Here is a 26,296-nt window from a genome sequence, read left to right on the forward strand (position 1 = left end):
AGGCAAATGAGCTGGAGTTGCGTTAAAGGTCACTCAACCCTGATTTAATCCCACGCAAAGCCATGCAAACGGCCAGTGAGTGATAGTTAAAATTCACTTGCAAAAGCATGCAGAACACTTGAAGCCAACAGCAGTCTGACATACTGAATTATGAATTCAGCTGATGGTATATGACTACTTGCGGACACTTTGAATTCACTTTGAACTTTCATTTATCATTAAAGCTGCAGTATGCAACTTTTATCAAAAATATTTGTTTATGTATTTGTTGAAACTGTCACTATGTTGCGACAGTTTGGCCTGGGACAAATAATCTGTGAAATAATCAAGCTCTTACACCTTCTCTGGAAACAACCAATCAGAGCAAGGAGGCAGGATGATTGACAGGTGGGTCTGTCAATCATCCACTGTGTGGCGCTGCTCCTCCCCTCGTCTTTTCCTCCGCTACGCTGCAGCTAGCAGAGTCTGCGGTGAATGGTCTGGCTAGTTAGCATGGCCAAAGATGACAGTGGAATGGTAAGTTCTTTCACTGCCATTACCACAATTAGCACCAAGTTCATGAGCTTGATTGACAGCTCTCAGACCTTTCTACTCGCTCAAATTGGTTGTTTTTGGTCGGGAACATTTCTTCAGATGACAGTAGTAGCTCAGGAAGGAGGTGGAGGTGATCAATCTTTTCACAGATTATCTGTCTCATACCATATTGTTACGACATGACATACTGAACAAATATGTAAAAAAAATTTTATATATATATATATATATATATATATATATATATATATATATATATATATATATATATATATATATATATATAGGTTACATACTGCAGCTTTACATAAAAAGAATAAGAGTGGCAAAAATAAATTAGATTAAGGGAATATGCAGTTATTTTTAAATTGAAAGACATGTTTTTTCTGTATTCGCAGCCATTAGGCTTGTAGCGACAGACACTCCAGTGATCCCAAAGAGAATATTTTCTTATTCTCCAGCTGTTGGCTTCACAGTTGTTCACTTCCTTGTAAATCCTCTCATAGTTTCTTGTTTTTAACCATTAAATGGCTCCACAGGAGATGTGCTGGAAGACATGAGCCTCAGGAGGGCAGTAAGGGAGTCATGTGGCTGAGGAACAGCTGATCCCTGTGCATTCCTCAGCTGCTTAGCATGAGGCCTGTGAGCTTGTGCCCGTTTGACCTGTTGACGTCATGCACTTCTCAGACACACGCGCTGAGAAAACACAGAGCTGGCAAATGTCACGTTTGTTTCGTACAGGGTGCAGTTTGTAAAGTTATACAGTAAAAAAATAACAAAATCTGGGTTTATTTAGTCATTAGTTAATTATTTTATATTTTCACCATGTTATTTATACATTTACACATCTCAGAGTTTCAAACTAAATATTTAATTCATAAGCTAAATATATTGTTCCAAACTAAATGTTTAACTTTGAGCTAAATATTTATTTTTCAAACTAAATGTTTAGCTTTCAAACTACACATGTAGTTTAAAAAGGAAATATTTAGCTTGTGAATTAAATATTTAGTTTGGAACTCTGACATTTATAAATGTATATACTTATTATAGTACATACTGCCAGCAATGGTTGTAATGTCTATGAAAATGTCTGAAAAATACTACAGATATTTTTGATGAAGCAAAAAAATAAAAAAATGTTTAAAAAAGTTTTTACATTAACATTTTGCTCCATGTATTCAATATATTTAAATTATATAAAAATGTATTTTCAAGAAAAATACAAAAGCTTTAAACTTTTTTCGAATTTTACTCTTTCATTTTTATGACATGAAACGAAGACGGGATAAAAAGCTTCAAATGTTCTCATACAAACCTCAACCACTAGGCGGCGACAAACCTTTGAAACTCTTGTACTTTTTACTAGTATTCAAATACTTTAATTGAAAATTAACAATTTTCCATGAACAGAAAATAGTACTACGGTTTAGGATGCTAGATGCCTGGAGGTCACAGGTATAAAAGGAAAGTTTTGGAGAGCAAGTTATCTGAGAGTTCATTGTTTCTCATTAAACAAGAAATGAAATTAAAACTGGTTCAAGAATAAGCATGCTGGGAAAAAACCCACGGCAGCCCGAGTGTTTTTCTGTCAGAATGGTGACTGATCACCAAATAAACTATAAACTAACGTATTCAGCAAAATGTTTCTAGACAGAATTTGATCATGTCAGACACATTTAGTTTGTGCAAAAGCATGTCTTTTATACTGCACTACTTATGCTTTATTGAAACTCAGCATTGCACAATTCTATTTTAATATTTTTACATTACATTTTTACATACAAATTTAATTCTGGCAAAGTTGTAGTTTTATTCAATACTTTATTATACAAAATGCCATCATTTAGTCTTTTCTGACCAAAATTAAAAATCTATATTATCAACTATGTGCAGTCTGTTTTTGTTGCAATTTCAATCTTTTGACCAGCAGACTAATTCCAGCCAGATTGCATACATATAGCTGTCCAGCATGACTTTTTTTATCTGCCTCTGTTGGCTGAATAGCACGACAGGACAACTCTGCACGAAAGGTGACGACCAAAGAGATCTTTGAGATCCAGAGTCAAGACTCACTGCAAACTTTGACACAAATTTTTCCGATTTTCTTAATGTTTTGTTTGTATTGTGTGCTTTGTTTCTGAGCTCAGAGCTGCCTTCTTTCCCTATGAAAACGTTTGACATGAATCATCTTAAAGTAGATATTATCCTTAATGTTTAATTTGTTTTATATTACTTCTTCCTTCTTAGCTGCGGAAATTACTGTAGGTAAGTTAGATAAACTTTAAAAATCACATTCCAGAATATACAGGTCTATTTCAGGAAGTGAGCCTTTAAACGTTAACACATTTATTCTAGACTTTTCAACCTTAATCCTTGTGTAAGGTAAATATTTGTGGAGTTGAAAACTGGCAGATCTGCTTTGGATTTACTCAGAAGAAAGCAATAAGCAGAAGGGGGGAAAAGAGCAAATCTGCTGTTTGACCCCAAGCTGCGACCGTGGATTTCAAAGTTCAACGTCCGTCTTGAGAAAGGATAAAAATAAACTGCAATCAAACTATACAAGATAACACCTTCCTTATTAGGCCAATATTTCTGTCTTATTTCATTAGTCAGGTGATGCTGCTTTCTTTAGCTGCAATCTGATAATCCTCACAATAAAGAGAAATAAAAGCTTCAAATATTAATCTGACTAATATTTCACTTTGCAAATGGTGTTTGCAACAATATTCACTAACATTTTAATTAATGGCTTTGTATTTTTTATTACAGTCATTGATGCTTGCAAAGTATTGATCATAAACTGGACTTTAAAGTTTATGATTAATATATGAACAAAAACCAGGTGATGAAGCAGTTAATCTCTGCTCAAGCAATTTACGGTTATGGTGATAAATGAAAAGGCTGTTTTACTCCAGGCTCAATTCCAAAGAACACGGAATTGAGCCTTGTTCTGTGGAACAAGGCTCAATTCCATGTTTGGGTGAGGCAGTTCCTGCAAATGCATCAAAAGATGCTGGTGACACTTAGTTTCACTTGAGTTTTACTTCACTCCAGATATTCCCAGAGTTCTGGATCGTTCCTTAAATTTTTAAAGAATATAGACCTTGAGACTAAAATTCCTCCTTTCGCAGGAATTTTTTATTTTTTTTTTTGCGTCTGTGGAGAATATTTGTGTTAATTTGGCATTTTGAATGATTATCCTGCTTATTGAGGATAACATTGAGGCGCCTGTGTCACGTTCACCCTTTATTTCATGCCTCTAAACTTTGTGCTACCAATGTATTTTTTCCAAAACGAGTTGTTGAACACACAGCACCATTTTCAGGAATGTTTTAAACTACATGGAAACACACAAAGCGTCTCAAAACAACATTTTTACTCCCTCAGACCCGAAAGTGGCGCTACACATGCACAGAAAGCCTCCATATGAAGTTAGTGGTACGTAAAATAAAACACGAATGGCAAACAACGAAACATGAGTGGAATCTCTTGTAAAACGTTTTGCAGCTGCTGCCAAAACTTTAGTGAGGTTAAAGAGTTAGACAGCACATGCACAGATATATGATCCACCATTGATGTTATGACATGTTAGGAGTTATAAAACAGGTTACTGGTTGGGCTAATGATTCACAAACAGAGGCGTTTTTTCCGACCACTCCGGAATTAGTGTATTAAAAGGCACATAAGCCGCCATCTTTGTGAAGATGCGAGGCACAAATGGTTAAAAACGTTCCAGCTTTAGAAAAAAAAATCTTTACCGTTTGGACGGGGCTCTCAGTCTCCAAAGTGTGGTGGCAAAAGCAAATTGTTAAAAATTGTAACTTCTTTGAAAGACTTTATAGCAGAGAGGTGAACTTGAACTGTGTGACTTGAAAACGTGTTAAACTTCAGTCATAAACTTAATCACTTTAGACTCAATTTTATACCAAAACAAATAACTGTTACGTTAAGTTAGCTTACATTTAAGTTACATTTAATTTAAACTTACACAAAGAATGATGAGTCAGAGCCAATAAAGTAACTAATGAATGCTAATGAATGGTTCATGTTACATTTCTTTCAGCTTTTTAATTCAATCATGATGTGTAAAGTAACATGTTCTGACTCCGATGTACTTGAGGGAGGAGGGGAGAGATTACAAACTGGCTTTTTAATCAGATGTCAGCATAACACGGACTTTCCTTTATTCAAATTGAACTATTTCCTCTGATTATTTCTCTGATTATTTTGTGCTCACGGTAAGACTCGCTACGTTAAACCTTAACAAAATCAGTGCATCCTAACTAGCAGAGAGCAGCGCCACATTCATTTCTAGTAAAATCAACTTGATCAGGAAGTAAATTTATTTTTACAACTGTTTTGTAAACGCAGCTTTTAAAAATAATTTCTAAATATTCAAAATTATTATTATTATTCTGTGAGTAAATGACAAATTTAGTGAAATGTAATACTCTTAAAATGTGAAGTAATTTAACTCAACTTAGGACGTTAGTGTGTTTACCTGGGACTTAACGCGTACATTTGATATGAAAGTAAATTGGAACCAGGAAGCAGCTCACTTACTTAAAGCAGTACGCGGTACATCATAAGTATTCCCCAGTCTGGAGTAGAAGCATGCAGACAAAAGATTAAAGAAATAATAACAAAATTTGCTATTGTTTGCATAAATTCATAAAAAAACACTTTGTGCATTGCATAAAAGGTGCAATAAAAAGACATGAAAACCTTTGTTGTTTCCATCATGTGTGACATCAAGAAAACCAGTTGGATTGCCTGTAATTCTTCAAAGCAATAAGCGCTTGGAGTGACACTTTGGTGCGGTGAGTTTTTAAGCTTTTGTAACGCGGAAACTTTTCTTAACTTAATTATACATATGAACAGGAAAGTACATTCCAGTGACATGCATCCTATTCCTTGTCAGCCACACTGGCATGAAACAACTGATAACGACAAATTAAAGAACAAACTGACCCAAATACTTTTCAAATGTTCTTTTTTCAAAATTATGGCAAATTTTATGCACTTTGACGCTCAAAAAGTCTACTGTTGTGTTGGAAAGAGTTAAATAAGATTAGATATATATTGGATGAGAGGCGGGTTACATCACAGGACCCATTATAACCAGTAAAAGTGATTTTTATTTTGTGGATTGCAACATAAATGCAATATTTCCCCAAATAAATATAAGACTCAATACCATTCTGATACAACCAAAAAACCTGATTCCTGCCATTGTGTATACAAGTGACTATTTACCCTTTTTTCTCAATAGTGGTCAGTTTGATTCAATGCAGTTTTTGTCATTTACAATAATAAATATAAATATTTGAATTGACAGTGTGTTATAGTTGAAATACCTGCCTAGAGAAGACAGTTCCCAGATACCTTTGACATATTCAATCCCTTTCTCTCAACAGGACTAAGCATCTCAGTCATTGTCACCCTGTCATTACAAAACAAGAACTTGTTCTCCTTTATGGGTTGATGGACTGGATATGATCTTATCGACAGTCCCCAAGGTGTAGGCGTAGCACACCATTTTTGTGTAACTGGAGGAGTATGCTGAACTCTACCGGCATGGAGTGAAAATAGGTATTTGCTTTGACGTCGTCATAATAGTGGTTAGTCAAGTTTTTGAAGTTGAATGGATGAATACCAAATGGCCAGAATCCATAAAGATGCACGTTGTCACAAAGCTCCAGTGCCAGGCTTGCCATCATGACTCTGGTGCTGAGCCGTGCTTCTTTCAGCCCGTGTGCGCGCCAGAATTTGGAGAGTTTAATGAGGTATTCAGGGTTGATGAAGGCAGGTTGGATGGCAGAGTCAAAGTCCTGAATGGTGTAAAGAGTTCGCATGCAAACAGCTGTATTCATGCCAAACGAGAAGGCAGGGAGGAGCAGCATCGAGTTGCCGTAGCTACTCAGCTTTTTCATTAGTGGACGTCGACGTCCCACTAGAGACTCAAACCTATAAATATAAATATAAAGTGAAAAAAAAAACAATCAGTGATGTTTTTAAGATTACAAAATAACCTTAGTGACTTATCTACTCACTTCCTTAAGAGAATGGTTGGGTTTGCTGTTACAAGGTTTGTCTTGGTTCCAACGTCTTTCTCATATCCGTTTGACAAAGGAGGCAGGTTACACCTGAAGAACAAACATGAATTCAGACATGGCAGTTCTCAGACATGACAGATTTTTCTTCAACATTTTTCTCACCTGATGACAAAATCAGCTGAATTTATCATTTTTCCACAACTGCTGTCTGCAACGATCCCACCATTCCCGATGACAGCACATGTGTCCCATCTTTTATTTGAGAAAGGATGACCCTGAAATCATCAACAAAAAATCTTAAAATACATCACGTTGCGTTCAGCGATCAGCAAATGAGGCTCGAGTTATGGTGTGAATAGGCCATCAGCCCATCACACAATTGCCAGAGACACATAAAGCTATTCAACCATGCAGGTACTTACACATAATGGCAATTTAACATGAGCAATTATCCCAGTGTTGCCCGACAACCTTGGACAGGCTCTCGAGAACTTCGCCCACTCCGCCATGATGGAGGTCAAAACAACCAATGCGCTCCTTTAAAGTTAGTCTAAAAACAGTAACCTAATATCGCTTCTATTTAGTTGAATTCACTTTAAAAATCGTGATAAGGCGCTGCGTGGTCAGCTGCACAGATAACTTTTATTGAGGAAAGATACGGCGGCGATGGATAGCAGCCGTCAATCATAACGACTGGCAGCTGTCAATCATAATCATCGCCAGCCCCCGGTGTAACTGCGGATTTTCAACTAACACCTTTTACAAGGTAAGAACACTAACGTTCTTATAAGTATGAATAGAAAAATATATTGTATTATGTAGGAGGCAGGCATGTGGCCATTAGTAACACATAGGGAGACGATGGTGCAGTGTCATGTGGCCTAGCATGTATGAAAAAAAAACTGGTTAGCGTCTCGTCTTTTGTATCTTTTTAATCATACTCCAGTGTGAGGGGAAACTCTGTTTATGACATAGTGATATAAATCATGTGGTGTGAATTCAAGCAAAGTCGGGAATCTGATTAACAATTCAGGACGGAGGAAGTATGGGTCGGTTTCTAAGCTAGCTATTTCAAACTTTTATAAATACCACCAACCAGGTGTGTTACGTTCAGACAAATTAGCTCGACTCAAACAAGTAAAAGCCATGAATAAAGTCCATTTTGGACAACAAAGTCAGTTGCTCTGTTCAATACTCCCTCACTTCCAACGTCCGTCTTTACGCCTCGAATGACTAAAAGTGACGTAGCTACAAAGGGTCAAGCCTTCTTTAGCAGGTTTCTTCTTCTTCTGTGTGTCCCACTTTCTCTATGCCATCAATGCGACAGGCGCACCCTGGCGGTTGTATGTGGAATCTCACCGAATAACTGAAATAACACTAAAGAACTTACAACGAGGAGAAATTAATTAAGGATAGAAAAAGAAAATATAATTTTGAGGTGCCTGTTTTTATAAGTTTTCATTACGTATTATACCTTGTTTTCACTCCTCTACACTAGTACTTTGGGGGAACTGTTGGGTAAACTTACAGAAAACCCACATTTCAAAAGTTTATTTAACCACAATATTTTCTAGGAGTGCACCGATTTCTTTAGATTTAGGAGCCAATACTTACATCTGAAACTGATCTAATCTACCTCCAGAAAGGTCTAAAAATCAACCTCTATTTTTCAGCCTTGATGTTTGACTGATAGACCCGCCCACCAGGTCATGTCTGCACGTTTGTTGGCAACTCAGCAACTTTCTTGCTATGTTTAGCAACATTTCAGACAAAAAAACAGCAGTATTGGTCAAAATCGTAATCGGAAAACTGCAATCGGTGCGCCTCTAGTATTTTCTCTACCTAAACGTTTTGTGTTTAGTAGTCACAACAGAGATTGTAATTCACAGGTGTAAACAATGATGACACAAAACTAATAGTCTGTGTATTTATTTATTCTGTTGTATGAAGACCAGATCCAACCAGGTGTTTTGCACAGCATAATGGTTGCCTTATGACGAGGGAATAACAATATAAAATGATGTGAAGCTCAAAAGAGTAAACTTTACAAAATACTGTCCCTTTAAAAGAGTGAAAATCAGATACCTGGCAGCATTACATAAAAATCTGAAATGTATGAAGGACGTCTTGCGTGGGTTTGACTTTGGGCAGGAAGCAAGTGAAAAGACTAAAGGGCAAGGCAGTTCTTTATAATGACAGTGTTCCAAGGGTGGTACTTGGAAAACGTGAGTATGTTGAACAAAACAGTGCCAATAAACAAGGGAGTGGGAGAGAAGAGTAAATAAGATAAGATAAAAGAAGGATCCAGCAAAGAGCAATGAAGAGAAGGAGTTATACATATCGAGGAAGGCTTGGCGAAATGACAGAAAAACCAGAGGGGCTGAGAAGGGATGAAAGCTGATACACAGAGGGCATGTGAACGATAAAGAAAGAGAATGAAAAATGGTGGAAAGAAACCTCAACCTAATGTAAACACCAAATAAATAGAAACACTCATCTAGAAAACAAATCCAAACCACAAACAATGAGAAAAAAATGAACAAACACAATGGCAAAGCAAAAATGTCAAGGTATGACGAAATAAACAATAACTTAAAGTCCAGAAAGGCTTTTTTTCATTAGCTTTATTGTTTTTTTGGTTAATTTTGCACCATTCAGCCAGAGGAGTGAGGATTTGGGGAATATCAACTACATGTTGAGGATTTAGAAATAAATTATGAGTGAAACATTACATGACAGAAACCCAGAGAGGTAAGATTTAAAGTAACTTCTTTTTCCAGCATATTTGCATGATCCAGCAGAGTAAAGCTGCTGCTTTACTTCCCACATTTTGACAGCATCCACAACTCCACCTTTCTCTGCCAAAAATCATAACTTGACTGTGATCAGAAAAACACCGGTCAGCTTTTCTAGACACCCTCAAGAAACATGATTTAATTTGCAACACTGTTAGTAAAACCCTAGACTTTATCACTCCGAATTCCAATTCCTTTTAATGCACATTTCTAATCTAATAAGGTAGTACATCTAAAAAAAAAAAGGAGAAAAGAAACTCGCTTCAGTCATTTTGGAGCTTGATGCAATTTCAGCAGTTGTCTGCTCAGTGGTTGCCTGAAGGGTTAATATATGCAAAGCCCATATAGCAAGACAGACATTTCAGGCTAAAGCAGTCCTCATCAATCAAGACATTTTCTGACAGTTGAGATGTTGACATTATGACACAGAAAACAAAAGAATAGGATTGTTGGACATGACTTATGCTTGTTTGAACTGAATAGAACACTATTCACGTCGTTTGGGACATTCAGTCTGTTCAAAATCAGAAAATAGTGACTGCTTTAGAAACCCGACAAGCTCTATGGAAACAAGAAACAAGTGACAGATGCCAAGTGTGGAATCCTAGCAAAGGCTTACCGTAAGAAAAGGAAAGGATTACTTTTTCTAAGTAAACCTTTTCTAGGCTCGTCTAGAAAAAACGTCCTTAGAAAAAGTAATCCCTTTCTTCTAGACAAACGAAATGTTTGTTGACATTGCGTGTTTAACCAACAAAAACTTTTAGAAGAAACATTTTATTATGATAATAAGTGGCTAACATAGCTAGAAATGTCTACAGCTTCTTCTTTTTGTCCCCACCTCACATAGCAGACAGGTTTGAGTTTTTCTTTACAATAAATAAACCCTCATAGTCTATGGACTATAAGGTGAAATGACAGAAAAACCAGAGGAGCTGGTTTTTCTGTCAGCTCCTCCGGTGAGGGCCTAGTCTATTGAACTAGACCCTTATAAATACAAATAACTCAGTCATTAGATCTACTGGAACTGTATCAGTATTTTTTAAGTGAAAGATAAAGATAAATGCTCAACATTAATCTTTACCTTCCATCTTAACTGCTGTTTTCCCCACCAAAATATCTCACAAAATAATTGTTTCTAGTCCTAGTTTTGTTTCGTATTGTCTTAGTGTTATCAGGCTACGAGAATTCTTATAAAAATATTATTTTGTCATTGTCTAAATATTCTAAACAAAAAACTTAGAGGGACATTATATGATTGGATCATCTGGTATTACTGGTGAGAAATAGACCTGACGTAAATATTTGTTTTTAACTGCTTTGTCCCTGCCATCTTGTTTGTGATTTTTAGCTTGTAGCTTGTTGAATGCTGGGAACTTGTCAGGAATAGTTTGTTGAAGGACTATGACTGTGTGGTTTTTGCTCTATAGACTATTGAACTAGACCCTTATCAAAGTCCTATCTTTGACCGTTATCAACGATAGGACTTTGGTAAGGGTCTAGTTCAACACAGCAAAAAGCCCAGTGTTAATTTAACTCTGAAGAGTGTGGACTATATAAACACTGAAAAAGCGTTAATATCAACTCTGTGGGAGTTAACAACATAATTCCCAGTGTTGATTTAACTCCCACAGAGTTAATATTAACACTTTTTCAGTGTTTATATGGTCCACACTCTTCAGAGTTAAATTAACACTGGGCTTTTTGCTGTGTTGAACTAGACCCTTATCAAAGTCCTATCGTTGATAATGGTCAAAGATAGGACTTTGATAAGACTTTGTAATCTATCTGGATGGCACACCAGCAATGTGCCTATAAATTCATGCTAAACCATTATCTCTCCCATGTCACCAAAGAAGGTAGAGATGGCTCTGTTATCTCTAAAGGAAGAACATTAAAGAACAACGAAAGAACCATAATTTTCAAGACGTGTTATGTTGTATGAAAGCAACTTACCTTTGGAAATAAGTCGTAAATCTGTTGGGTCACATTCATAATCCTCTTCCTCTCACCGTCATAAACAAGCCTGGATCCCACTGGAGTGTTCGTCTGGGTTATGACGGCTTCATCAAAACCGTTGACGTTAACTCTGAGGTCCAACCTGTGAAATCACAAAAAAGCCTTGTTAAACATTCTCTTTTGGGGTATATTAACTACAGCCAATGTCATTCATTTACAATGACATGATGGGGCGATAAAGAAAAAAATCCTTACCTGAATTTTTCATAGTTGAAGTCTTGTTTTGTCCAGGTTTCAGAGTATACATCTAATGCCTGCTTAATTTTCTCTCTGGAAAACAGAGACACATTCAACAAGAAGGTAAGCTGTTATTTTCCATAGTGATAACGTATCTTTATTTGATTCTGACATGAATAAAGAGACTGCTAAAGTGAATGGCTGCAGATGTTTCTTTTCTCACCCGCAGTTTTTACAAGCAGCAATGGTGTCAGGTGCGCTTCTCATCTTCTGCTGGTTTTGGTTACTTTCCCCATTGCTGTGATACCCAAAAAGAGAAAAAGCAGAAAAAATATCAGCTAAATGACAAACACACACACACACACATTTCATTTTTCTGAAATTCTGTGCTAAAATAGCTTAATTACTTTGACTTTTCACAGAGTAAAGCATTACACAATTACATAAACATCTTTATGCAACACACCTATGTTTGAATTGGTTGAAATAAAAACCTATTTGCTGCAGACAAACTTAGTCATTGGAAGTGATTTATGCTTTTTTTCAACATCAGTGTCCAGGTTTTCTTTAAATCATAAATAATGTTTCTGATTACACATGGATTAATCTCATTTAAGACTTTAGCCAATTTATTCTATTGGTGAATTTCTACCAAATACACCTTGTTGACTTGTATTTGTGCAAAAGCGTTTCTAGGTTCTTGTAGCAAATGTTATTTTCTTTTTAAAAGAGCTGGTTCACATATTTCAAATATTGCTAAAGCTCAGCATGCCATGACTCTTTGTATGACTCATTTTTTATCCCTAAGGGAAGCTGAGCTTGACAGTTCTTGTAAAACAGGTATGATTAGGAACATTTTAATTGGTAGAAGGATTAGATGCTTATCCTACAACCAGAACTCTACTGTTTCAAGACCTTGCCAAACCGTAAATTCTCATTTCCATCTACTTATTCACTAGTGAGGAAGTGAATGAAAAATGCATAAAATTGTAAAGAGTCTGAGTGAATTATTATTATTATTATTATTATTATTATTATTATTATTATTATTATTATTATTATTATTATTATTATTATTATTAACATTTATATTTGTAGTTACTGTACTTTTCTGTCCATTATATAACAGACAATTTACCCAAATATTCTCAACAACCCTGAAGTGAAATGCATCGTTAAATAACTGGACATTTTAAAACTGATATATTTTTCAAAACACATAATTCAGTTCTTTTACTTTTATTGGAGCAATATTTCACTCGGATCAGTACTTTGACTCAAGTAATGAAACTGAGCCCTTTTTCCACCACAGCCTATTTGTAAACAATTTAGATGGCATTATCAGAAATTATTTTTTGTCAAAATGTTATATTTTATGCAATTGCCACAAAAATTGTCATTTTCGTCACTTTGAAAGTTACAGAAGCATTATTAGTGATAAAAAAAAAGTTGCTGGGGTTTTTTTCCGAAAATGTTCCTGAAGTATATTTTGTTTTTTCTCTTCAAAGAACAACTATTAATCAGAGAAGAAGAAACTGAATTTCTAGTCAAAAATTTTTATTTGTGTGGATACGGTAAAAAAAAACCTCAGCGTGTTACTTCTGATTTACCTCTTGCAAAACCAAAGGTCATTGCCAATAAACCAACACTTCTCTTTTTGTTACAGAAAAATGTGTTTTTTGTCTTCTAAAATTTTAAAAGTTGCTTACCTGATGTCCTGTAAGAACCACACCAGAGTCAACACACTCCCAATGAAGACGATTGAAGTGAAAATCCTTCCCCTCATCCTTTTTTTTCCTTTTTGCTAACTTTTCCAGATAATCCCCTCACCTTCCGTCTGCTTATCTGCATCAGAGGACTTTGAAGTGTTTCCTGTGCGCGGTGTCAAACCTCAGATGCAACTTCCCCCTCCTCCCAGAAAACCTGTTGTGAGAATGCAAATAAGCACACAGGCTTCATTCCAGTTTAATGTTTAACTATTGCCATTGCTTAATCTGTGGTGTACATTTTATGCATAGTTAATGTTAAATTAAAAATAATTGTGAGCCATGAGAAGACCAAATTATTTAAAAACGAAACAATTAGAGAGATAAAGAATTTTCTTTTCTTATATCTCATTGCAAAGTGTTTCCTGAATATCTGGTTTGACTCGGTGAGCGCCTCTATTCCCAACAGTATTTGGAAGTCATTTTAGGTTGTTTTTCTTCTATTTTTTGGCAACTTATTTGGGTAAGTGAGTCATTCTTTAAAGCTTTTGACAAAATTTATTTTTTAATAAATTCAGACATGTCATTCTATGATATTGGAGAAATAGCATTGTGTTAACTAGCAGCATTCAAATGAATAAGATGAGCCTCGGCTGAGCTTAAAATACCCATAAAAAAACATACCCAAAATGTTAAAAATCCAGGTTTGTGAAACTTGATAAACCTGTAAAATTCAACTGAAATCTGTGATGGAGGGGAAAGTTTGAGACATAAGGCTAACACTTTAACAACTAATAATTTCAGTATAGATTTAACAACAGATCTTGATGCTGCCACCAGCATATTTTAGTGTTCATTACAATAATGGGCTTGGCCGTTGAAATAGATCTGTGTAATTTTGACGCTTATCTAAACACAAAGTGTGACTGAAAACATTTGAGACAACTTTTATAAATACTAAGAAACTTTATGATCAGAAACAAGGACCATTTTTTTCAACTTAACACTTAAATCTTAAATCTCTACATTCGGAGTCTCTCCGTGTCAAACCACCACTCAAATAGCACCATCTACTGGTGTAAATTAAAAATATCTGACATTCTTACAGTTTCCTGCACTTTTTGCATAAAATAAAGCTTCATTCCCACCTCTGAATTTTGCCCTGAGATTCTGAGTTCATAGTGATCATAACTTGTTCAAATTAATTATTAAATCTCCATTTTTTTCAATGCTCTTTGCTGTCAAAAATTAGATATAAAAGGAAAAAACTCATACTCCCTCCTTAAGCAGTAGCCTTTTTCTCAATCTAACCTTCTTGAGTTTGGCTAATGGGAGATACATGCAATGTGTTTTTCTCCACTTAGTGATAATAGACATGCAAAATAAGTTTGAACATTCAGCTTTGCTTTATTCCTTCCCCCCCACCCAAAAAATAATAATTCATTCCACCAAAATAAACACACTCAATGTAACTCACATAGTTCAAAATAATCAAATAAATCAGACAAAAATGACCTGAGTAAGAGAAAGTTTTAAAAGTAATTTTGAAATTATTAAATTTATTAGGGGGGACATGCTGTTCAACTTTCGAGGATCGCTTGTTGGAGAACTTTTGTTTGGTAGAAATATTATTATTGCATTTTATTTGTGGAAACTGCAACTGTTTAAAAGTGCCCTATCATTTAAACAAGTTAGGGTAGCTCTATGCACTACACAAAACATGATAACTGCATTTATTGTATCATTATTTTTGGCATAATGTCATTCTTAGATGATGAGATTTCAGTCTGGACAGTCTGAATATTTTGGGCTCCTTTCAGAAAGAGCTGTTTTAAGGCCTCTTGTCACTTTAAATTCCATAGTAAATGAAACACTAACCAATACTTTGATGTATAATGATGGCATTTGACAAAAAGTAATGTTTCAGTTGCTGACTGTGCGTTCCATGACTTTGCATTTTTGTGTTTTTATGACATAAAGCCCTTCGAACTGCCTTATTGCTGAAATTGTCTATACTAATAAACGTGATTGATTGATTGATTGATTGATTGATTGATTGATTGATTGATTGATTGATTGATTGATTGATTGATTGATTGATTGATTGATTGATTGATTGATTGATTAATCCATATAAGCTGCTGCTGGCTACATCTCCCAACTCAAAGTGAAAATGCATGCAAACAGGTGCTCAATTATACAACTGTACATCTTTGAAAAGCATTAGTAGAGACTCATGTACAGCTAACAAGAAAACAGCAAGTGGTTAATGAATGGTAAGTCAACAACAAAACACTTGTCTTTTCCAAGTGTTTTGGAAAAGACAAAACAGCGCATATAGAGGTAAAACCATTTGATCAAGCATGCAGGAGGTCCGCTTGGGTTGCTAGGTAACAGGCTGAGCAGTGGTTGCTAGGTAACTGTGATGTTCCTGCTGATTTGTTACTTTACATTATGGAGGTTCTTATGTTTCAAACACCAAAAAACATTAACTTATTGCCACAAAACAGCTGGATGTTTTTTTTCTAAGGTTTTTCCAACAATTTTTTAAAAGCAGTAAAAAAAATCCATATGGAAGTACAAAAATGTGCAAAATGTAAATTTTTCATAATACATTCCCTTTAAAGGCACAAACCTGAATAGGCATTGACAGGGTTTTTTGTCTCCATTATAGAATCTACGTATTTAAAAATTATCCAAAGGTTTCCAATCTTCAAGAAACTAAACCGTGTCTTGGCACAGGAACTTCACACAAATTACAGAAAGCTTATGTTTCCACCGGGTGTGTCATTAAAATCTTTCATTCAAAAGAAGATTACGTGTCTTGATAGATGGATCGTTTTTCCTCCAAGACTAATAATAATGATCTGGCTCACAGTCCCCCAAGTGTAGTTGTAACACACCTTGGGTGTGCAGTTTCAGCAGCAGGTTGAACTCCGTTGGCATGGCATGGACGTTCTTTTTAGCTAGTTTATTATCATAGTAATGGTTACTCAAGTCTTGGAAGCTGTGTGGGTGAATACTGAAGGGCCAGAATCCATACAGATGCACATTGTCACAAATTTCCAGCGCCAGGCTGGTCATCATAATGCCACTGCTGAGCCGTAGCGCCTTCACTCCCTGAGATTTCCAGAAGACGGCCAGACTCTCAAGGTACCGTGGGTTCAGGAAGAGAGGCCGGATGGGGCTTTTAAAGTCCTCAACGGTGTAGAAAGCCCGCAGAGACACAGGAGTATTCATACCATAGGAGAAGGCAGGAAGAAGCATCATGGAGTCACCATAGTTGCGCAGCTTCTCCACAAAAGGACGCCGGCGTTTCATTAGAGACCCATACCTGGAAACATGAAGCACATATGAAGACAGGTGGTTGTATATGACAAAAGGGTTATAAACTACCTCTTAGATTCATAAACCCGCTCACTTATCTAAGAGGATGCTCGGGTTTACTGTCACAAGGTTTGTCTTGCTACCCACATGTTTCTCATATCCGTCTGAAACAGGAGGTAGGTTGCACCTTAGATGCAAAATAAACACAGATACTGTTAAATGGAATTCATGCTGCATAATCGTATTTATACAGCATCTCAACTGGAAAATCTTTCTCACCTGATGACAAACTCAGCTGAGTCAATCATTTTTCCACATTGGCTGTTTGCCAGGATGCCACCGTTCCCAACAACGGCACAAGAGGCCATTGTTTTGTTTGAGAAAGGACTAACCTGGAATCAAAATTTAAAGATTAAGTCATGACATGGAAATGTAAATGGCTGTATGGAAAGAAGTGTTGAAAGTATTTGTTGACATTTAAAATTTGTAGTTATTTTTGTCATTGACTTCTGGATATTGAGCTTGGTTTTAACTAAACTTTGATGTTTTTATGTTTACTTGCATGTAGTTGTAATTTCACTGTTTCCTCACATAAATTTTGGTTAAATAACTCGTACTTGTACATTGTTGTAGCCACATTGCAAAAACACCAAATCTTACCCAGCATATCTGGTCTAGTTTTTGTGCAAATATCTGGGTACACTTGTTTTAAGACAAAGCTAACTCTGAAATAACTTTCCACCAAGATATAGGAGTTTGTTTTAAGCAAATAATTCTTTAATGTTGATTTAAAAAGTACTACTTCCACTGGCAGGATTGTTTTACTTATAAAATGGGAAAAATTTGTTCTTATAAGTGAAATAATCATAAAATATTGAACTGTAACAAACTGAATGTTCTGTTTGGGGTTTTTGTGTATGTGTTGTGTAAAAAATTGTTTTTTTGTGGTGTTGATGTTTTTGATACACTTGAATTTAATCTCTAATTTGTGGGCTGCATGTAGAGTAAAGCTGACAAAGAGAGTGAGAAAAAGCAGAATACAAGTGATTTAAAGTTGTTTTACACCTGCTTATCAGCGTTTACTTTTTTGTGCTGCACTGGAGCATCTGTCATTTTTAAAAGAACAATAAACAACAGTAATTGGACTAATTGTCTCCTTTGTTTGTAAAACTTGGCGACATTCATAACAGTCATGAAATAGGATGAAATACTTCATAAAGTATAGAAGCCATAGTAAAGCTAAGCTCATTTTTAAAGCTAATTTTAACAGCAGCAGTTATGTAAAATTAAATTATTGATTAATTGTTGGTATATTGTCAAATCCAGTATATCAATGCCTGTGTGCTGATACTGGTTTAGAAAAGCCTATTGAAGGCTTTCCTCAACATATATGCTTGTATTTTAACAACATTAAAGAAACAAATCGCTCGCCTTTGGGAAGGTGCTGAAGAACTCTGCATTTATTTGAGCCGTCCTCTTCTTCTCCCCATCGTAAACAAGCTTCGATCCCAGTGGCGTGTTCATTTGGCTAATGATGGCTTTATCTAACCCATGGCACCTGCTGCTCAGCTGCTGACTGGGGAATAGCAAGGACTTTATCCATTACATGCATAATGGAAAATCAGGCATTGTAAAGTCAAACAAACACACTTTGTTTAGAAAATTGATCTGCCTTTAACAAACCCAGTGACCGACTATACCACTCCATCTGCTGCTGGAGGCAGGCCAGCTCAAAGCAAGTGGAAGATGGATGTTTTTAGTGAAGTTTTACTTTTTTATTTTTTAAATGCATAAGTGAAGCAGTTGTGGGTTTTTCAGGAACAAAATCTCCTATGTACTTAGACCATTTCATTTAAGTTTATATTTTGCAGTTAGTCGTTTTTATAGGATTCTGTAGAATGCTCAAATGGATATGATTCTAATAAGATGAAAATAACTAAGTAAACTCATTTAAGTAGACAATTTCTATTAGAATCACATAGCTATTAGTTAATGTAAGTAAGTTATTTGAACTTGCCTTTTATCATCGGTTGTCAAAGCAAGTACAAATTAGCACATGGTCGGTATTAAAAGTCCTATGACAAAAGAAAGAAATATCCTGATATAAAATCACACATAGCTACTAGCTTCTATGTTACTAATAACGTGAAATTTGTCGATCCTGGAATCACATATGACACAGTTTGACTCAGCGCAGTCTTTTTAAATAACACAACAGATTTTATTCAGTCACCGGGGTTGATGATGGTCACAGACATATAACAGAGCAAAATGTCTTCACAAACCATCCATAAGGCTTTCCTGTCACTAGCCTGGAAATAGTTTTATCCCTGATTCGAAGAGAATCATCCTGAAGATCTCATTTACTATGTAGAGACACTGCAAGAACTTGGCAGCCTGTGTGACTAAGTATCACAGCCCAAGTTTTAGGAAACCCTGGGGCAAGTACACTTCACACTTCGGCTCATGTTACAGACAACGCAACATGAGCCGATTCAATGAGTTGGTACGTTTCAATGAATTATTTAACTACCTCAGAGAATACAATGGTTCCCTCGCTGCATTCTGGATGTCTCATGTGAAAATGGATCTCGCAGAAATCAGAGCCACCATTTCATGGTGTTTGGTTTATGATAAACTAAAACTATACAATTTATCTGCCTTACTATGATGCTCAAATGTCTCTCCTCAAGGTTTATCATCCTCATGTTCATGCCTACTTTGTAGAGGGTGGAGTTTTCTGTCAAGCTAGGAAGGCACAATCCATCTGTCAAGATTCCAACAAAAGAGTGTAAATAAGGATACCAAGACACCTGGAGAAACTAAAGGTTTCAGCTTGAAAACCGGAAACTCTCTCACTTCAGAAAACAGAATTCAGTATCTAAGGTAGCTTAGGGACATGACAGACAATGAATCCAGTGAAAGTCTGAGACATCACAATCTACAGAAGCCTGGGGCATAGAAGGACAAACACCAATGCTTTTGTAGAACGTATGGAGAAAAGCTAGGTAAACACTAAGTCAACATCAGTCAGACATCATCAGTCTTTCCACTGAAATCATTGCATCTCTAAACATACAGTTGAAACCACACATGTACATACACTGAATAAGATGACACGCATTTGCAGCAATGATGCATGCAGACTATTCTTCAGTATCATCAACTGCTGACGCTGACTTTCTCCAACTTTCTTGCTCGTTTTCTGGAGAGAGCCATCTGGACAAGGCAGTGGACCACTTGGATGACCCAAGACCTTTTTCAATTCAATGTGAAGGTCTCTCATATTTAAATGACTATTATTAACCCTAAGAGATTTCTATCTGCTTTCAAGACTACATTCCTGTTTTCTGCCGTGTTACTTCTCTATTTTTGAAGCTTCAGAGCGTCTTAACGTTTTGCTTATTCATTGTGTTATGAATGAATAAGCAAAGTTCCTCTTGCAGCAAAACAGCCCTCTGGTATGATGCTAAACATTTTTCTAAATGTTCTCTTGAACTTTTCATAAGTGTCCTCTCCAGTCAGGTGAGGTTACAGCTACTGTTGAAACCAGATATTTACATGCATAAATGTAATAAAAAACACACAATGTTTTTCTCACAGTCTGAGGGTAAGTTGTTTTAAGTTAGAATTAATACAATTATTTCTATTTGCTAAGTGCTAGAAAACATAGTGAGAACATTCTTTTTTAGAGATTTTTTTGTAACTTTCCTTGAATTCAAATGCATACATTTGATCAGTATAAGGCAGGCGCGGAGCTATGGGGGGGCTGGCCTGCCCGGGCCGGATGGGGGCCCAGGTTTAGAGGTGCCAGGGAGGGAGGAATGGTTTCAAGTTGCTTTAATGTCTGATTATAGACAGAGAAAGTGCGCCCTCGCCTGTTCAGAAAGGTATATGTAATGTTAAAGTTACTGTCCCTCAATGGAATATATAGCAGTCAGTCCCAGTGACTGCTTCACTCACAGTTTAGCCAATGTGCTACCTGGGTAAAAATGAAACGAGAAACACGCCCCCCTCCCCGCTCAACAGTTTCCAGCAGCGCAGGTGATACACGTGAGGGGCCCGGTCATTGGCCCCGCCCCCGGCCCGACGCTGACTTGTTCCGCTAGTGGTATAAGGTATAATTGTCTTTTAAACTGTCTGACTTGCAGAACTGGTGTAACTAATTCTGTTTTGAAGGTCGGCTCACTCGCACACGCCACAACTTCTCCATCAGACTGACCTCAGCACTTTGTGATGGCTACAACGAAACATTAACTTTGTTGTCCATTGGTCACATTGTAGCCACTTACACATTTTAAAAGAGTTATCCCTGATCCTTACCAAATGTATGAAAACTCTTGAATTTGGGGAAAGTTACAAAAAAAATTAATAAATCTAGAGAATACTCTCGCTATGTTTTCTGAAATTTAGCAAATAGAAATAATTTTGGTAATTCGAACTGATGTAAAACAAGAAAAGTTTTACTTTGTTCAGACAATGGAGAAACAAACTTATATATGTGTCTTTTTAAATCAACTATAGGCAAATGATTTGCTACAAGCTCATCAGAACGGAGAGGACGTTTCACAAGAGCACATTTTAGAAAAAGGCTTATAGACACCCACATCCCACAATGACACAATAAAAAAAAGCAAAACCTAAAGACAGGAAGCAGATAGAAATCTCTTTGGGTCGTCCACTTGGTCCATTGCCTTGTCCAGATGGTTCACTGCAGAAAACGAACAAGCTTGCTCTCACAAGACGTGGAGAAATCAGCGTCAGCAGTTGATGATATTGAAGAATAGTCTGCGTGCATCATTGATGGGAAGAGCTCAGCTTTTCACTCAACCCTGACAAGTTGGTGGAGAAGCTAGACTAAGAGCAGGACTGTGTTGGTGGACATAAAATGACTTATTTTGTGCTGAATGATTACTTCGTTGTTACATATCTCTAAATGCTTTTTAAAGACATGCCCAAGCAGTGAGAGCAGGACCAGTAGCTAAAACTGAGTCTTCACCTCACACATATTCGTAAACTCGGCTCTCAGATTATTTTCACAATCAAGATAAAGGAAATGTCTAACATCAACAAATTAATTTAACAAAAGAGGCTTTTACCTAAAATTTTTGAAATTGTCCTCCTGTTTTCTCCAGGTTTGGTAGTAAATATCTAATGCTTTCTTAATACTCTCCCTGCAACGAATGAATAAAGAGATTTTGTAAGTATACACAGGGCAGAAATGAAACAAAACTAAACAGAAATGGAACAAAACAAAACAAGGATCAACAGTTCTTACCCACAGTTTTTGCAGGAATCAGTCGACCGGGGGGCAATTTTCATTTTGGGCAGGTGTCTGCGAATTTTCAAATTTCTGGGACACCATTGAGAGAAAAAAACACCAAAATGATGACCATAGTCCTCAACAAATGTTTTTCCTACATTAGGCTGTTTCATCGTTGATTAGAGAAGAAGCCAAATCTTAAAGCAGTCAAAATCAAATGTTGTTCACTTAAGTTTAACCCTGTCTGAATTTTCTGTCTCCATGAATTGTCCGCATCTTTTATTTTGTTTTTGATCTTAATGAAGTGGTATCTTTGTCACCTGTTTTGAAAGAATGCTGCCCTTCCTCTTTTTTTCACTCTGCTCCTTCTCGTTCTAATATTTTTCTTTTAAAGCTGATTTCATGATGCTTTAAAAGTCAGAATATTCCAAATTTACTTTTAAAATATGTACAAAAGTTGACAAAAGTGTTAATAATTATTGATACCTTAATTAATAATCAACCATTTTTAATGTTACTGTTTGTTATTCTTGCAGAAACAGCAATTTATATGCATGGTAAATTGTTACTCCACCATTAGTATATTGAGCAGCATTGATTGACAGCGCTAAGACCCTCCTCTTGGATCTGATTGACTAGTTTTGACCAGGGGAGGTGCATTTATTTAGATTATGTCTCATATTAAACTGTAACAACATAGTGACAGTTTTAACAAAAAATTAAAATATACTTTTTTAGAAGTCACATGCTAGAGATTTAACTTCATTCTACACTGTGTGTGGTTTCGGATGTTTTCCAGGTTTATGCTGTTTCTTTTATTGGAGATGTTCTTCAGGTGATAGAAGGCCGACTTTGTAACTGTCTTAATGTGGCTCTGAAGGTTCAGGTCAGAGTCCATCACTACTCCCAGGTTTCGTTCTGATCGCTGGTTTTTAGTTGTAATAACTGAAGTTGTGCATTGATTCTGGTTCGCTCCTCTTTAGGTCCAAAGATAATAACTTCAGTTTTGTTTCTGTTCAGCTGGAGAAAGTTTTGGCACATCCACACATTGATCTGTTCTAAGCATCTATTCAGTGATTGGATGGGGTCAAAGGTCACCTGGTGACATGATAATGTAGAGCTGTGTATCATCCGTGTAGTTATGGTAGCTGATCCTATTTCCTGTTATAACCTGAGCCAGTGGGAGCATATAAATATTGAAAAGAAGGGGTCCTAGGATTGAACCTTGGGGTACAACACATGTGACCCTTGACCTCTCTGATGAGAAGTTTCCGATTGAAACAAAGAAATCCCTGTTCTTTATGTAAGATTCAAACCAGTTGAGCACTGGACCAGAGAGTCCAACCCAACTATCCAGTCGATTCAGTAGAATGTCGTGGTCAACAGTGTCTAAAGCTGCACTGAGGTCCAACAGAACCAGCACTGTGGTTCTCCCACAGTCCATATTCATATGGATGTCATTGAACACTTTGACTACGCCAGTCTTCGTGTTGTGGTGAGCATGAAAACCAGACTGCAAGGAGTCAAAGCGGTTGGTTATCATTAGGAAGCTATTTAATAGTTTAAACAGCTTTTTCAATAACTTTGCTGATGAATGGGAGGTCAGAGGTCGGCCTGTAATTCTGCAGTAGTGATTTGTCCAGATTGTTCTTTTTTATCAGTGGTTTGACAACTGCTGTTTTCAAAGCTTGGGGGAAAACACCTGAAGAGAGCGATGAGTTTACTAATTGGATCAGATCATTGACAACGACAAGCAGGACTTTCTTAAAGAAATGTGTGGGTAGGACTTCCAGACAGCAGGAACTGGAGCTTAATTGACTTATAATTTCTTCTAGGGTTTTATAATTAAGTAACTGAAACTGGGTCATTTTTCCTGCATTTGTTTGGTTTGGGCACAGCATTAATAGTGGCTTTAGAGTGGATGTGCAGATTAATCCTCTGATCTTTTAAATTTTCTCTCAAAAGAACCTGAAAAATTTGTTGCAGGCAGCATTAGATTGAAATTCATGTGGTAACGTCATAGGAGGATTTGTCAGCCTCTCAACTGTAGCAAATAAAGCTCGAGCTTTGTTAATGCTTTTGTTTATGATATCTGCAAAGAAATTCTCCCTTGCATGTTTTAGTGTTAGTGATAGTTACAAAGTCTTTCTTTGTAGATTTCATAATAAACATGGAGTTGAGTTTTACGCCATCTCTGTTCGGCCCTACAGTAGAGTTGTCTTGCAGATTGAACTATTTGTGCATTTCTCCATGGAGATTTCTTCCTACCAGACACAACCTTCACTTTAATGGGGGCAATGTAATCAATGATATCTGAATGTTTGCACTGAAAATCATCCACCAACTTATCTACGTCCTATAACTTAAGAGTGAGGAAGAAGAGTAGATTTGATTAAATGTTTCTGCTGTGTTTTCTGTGAAAGTACGTTTTGTGACAGTAGCTTTTTGTCCAAGTAGGATAATGGATAAAGTACTTTTAATGATAACGAAATGATCCGACAAGGTGACCTCAGGAAATATTCACACCTTTACTGATAACCAGGTCCAGTGTCTGTCCCTGAGTGTGTGTTTTGACATGTTGTGTTAGACCAAAACTCTTTAATATATTAAAGAGCTTTTTTGCCACTCGGTCTTCAGGTTGTCAGCATGAATGTTGAAATAACCGACAATTATTAAACAATCATAATCAATGCATATGAGAGATAGGATCTCATTCAAGTCCGTAAAGAAATTTTTCACATATGTTTTAGTTTTGTATAAATTTTGTGTCAAAGTTTGTTTGTGGCCTTTTACCTCAGTTCCAAGATACTCAAAAGATGTGAAGTTACCCAAAAATATTTTATTACAATTTATTCTTAAATATTGAAGCTTTTTTATGTTTTCTATTCTCACTTAAAAAATTGTAGTTAGGAGGCGCTGATTCAATTAGTACGATTGGTTCATTATTGTCATTCAGCCATGTTTCTGTCAGAAACATAACATCAATATTACACTCAGTGATGAAATCATTAATTAATAGAGCTTTAGCACAGAGAGATCTAGTATTTAACAGAACTAGTTTAAATGAGTTGGTGGCCGATATTTCATCAGTCTGCAGTTCCTTTAGACGGGATCAGTCTGAGGTTTGAATTAAGATCGCTGTTTTTCTGTTTTTCTGTTTTAAAAAACCTTTGCAAACTTAGAATAAAATATTCTTTAACAGCGGGACTCAAATTGAACTGTTTCTCAAAGAAAAAAAACATCTTCTGCTGTATTTTAGGTCACAGAAACAAAAACTCTCAGTAAAAGCTGATGCATACCAGGTTGAAAAATCAGGTATGCAAATTAAGATGATTTGATAAGCATCGTCCTTAAGCATCTTGCACCACTTTTGTCAAAATTAAGCAGAATCCATTCACAGCAAAGCAAAAGCCAACTTACTTGTTGTCCAGCTTGTGCCACATGAAAGTGGTCAACAGGCTCACCAGAAACAGGAGCCCGATCATCAGACTGAATAGCTGCCCTCTCATGGCTCCCATCTTCGGCTGACCTCACCCGTCAGCCCTCTTCATGATCTGCCTCCTTCTCTGACTGTTTCACAAGTCTGCTTTTTGACACGCCTGCTGTAATTTCCCATGTATCCACCGCCCTGCCCACTGGGATTTCTTGGATGAACACATGTACTGGAAAACTAGTGTGTTGCCTCTAAGCGTTGCTTTTATTTACTAACTATTGCATTAAATGTCCTTCTCCTGATTCTGACGTTCCTTCAGGTCTGCCTCTTCTTTCTTGGTTTGCATGTCTTCTATATGTGTGAACGCTGCATAAAAGCATCGCTGCTATGCTTATAGCATTTGTTATAAGCATAGCAAGGAAGCATCGACACCAGCAAACAAACAGAAGGAAGTCAAGACGTATTTCCCTTTTAGAAACGACAATAAAGGAACAATATGACCTGACTTCCTCTCATTGAATTTACCTTTTGTCAAGGACTTGGTTAAAGCATCAACCACCAACATAAAATATTTAATAAACAAAAGGAATTCATCTTGTTGTTTTTCATCAGTTGTAGTCAAGAGTTAAAAGATGATAAGAGTCAAAATAAACTTGCAGGTCACCATGACCTGAAAAGATTTAAAAAGTATTCATGCGAAAAGCTTTTTTTGTTGTTGTTTTGGGTCGTTTTTCAAATTATGTCACTCCATGCTTTTAAAAATGATATTGGGTGTATCACAGCGTTTCCCCGCTGTGTGTGTGAGTCTCTCTTCTGGCACTGTTCCATGAACCTCACATTCTTAAACAGAGTTTAAACCACACCCCGTCACCACTTCTCATAATTTTAAAATCATTGAGAAAAGCATTTCTAATGAAAGTTTATGTTTAAAAAAATATATTCTTACATTTCTGTGAAGAGAAAAGAATCAGGCACAAACCCCAAAT

General features: G+C 36.4%; 2 protein-coding genes across 2 annotated transcripts; both read right to left on the reverse strand.

Annotated features, from left to right (window-relative positions):
- Window positions 1–4,568: 4,568 nt before the first annotated feature.
- LOC103469360 (alpha-2,8-sialyltransferase 8F-like) lies at window positions 4,569–13,972 on the reverse strand. Its single transcript, XM_008416987.3, has 7 exons — window positions 13,291–13,972; window positions 11,805–11,879; window positions 11,600–11,674; window positions 11,342–11,486; window positions 6,756–6,868; window positions 6,591–6,683; window positions 4,569–6,504 (listed from the first exon to the last, which is right to left on the reverse strand). The coding sequence occupies exons 1-7, from the start codon at window positions 13,365–13,367 to the stop codon at window positions 6,039–6,041; spliced, it is 1,044 nt and encodes a 347-aa protein (XP_008415209.1). The 5' UTR covers window positions 13,368–13,972; the 3' UTR covers window positions 4,569–6,038.
- Window positions 13,973–14,670: 698 nt separating this feature from the next.
- On the reverse strand, window positions 14,671–25,686 carry LOC103469361 (alpha-2,8-sialyltransferase 8F-like). The gene is made up of 7 exons (XM_008416988.3): window positions 25,298–25,686; window positions 21,893–21,967; window positions 21,714–21,788; window positions 18,046–18,190; window positions 16,894–17,006; window positions 16,709–16,801; window positions 14,671–16,621 (listed from the first exon to the last, which is right to left on the reverse strand). Exons 1-7 carry the CDS (start codon window positions 25,393–25,395, stop codon window positions 16,141–16,143), a joined length of 1,080 nt encoding a protein of 359 aa, XP_008415210.1. The 5' UTR covers window positions 25,396–25,686; the 3' UTR covers window positions 14,671–16,140.
- Window positions 25,687–26,296: the final 610 nt, after the last annotated feature.

The sequence above is a fragment of the Poecilia reticulata genome, chromosome 8 (assembly GCF_904066995.2).
Source record: "Poecilia reticulata chromosome 8, P_reticulata-male-v2, whole genome shotgun sequence".
Classification (NCBI taxonomy): Eukaryota; Metazoa; Chordata; class Actinopteri; order Cyprinodontiformes; family Poeciliidae; genus Poecilia; species Poecilia reticulata.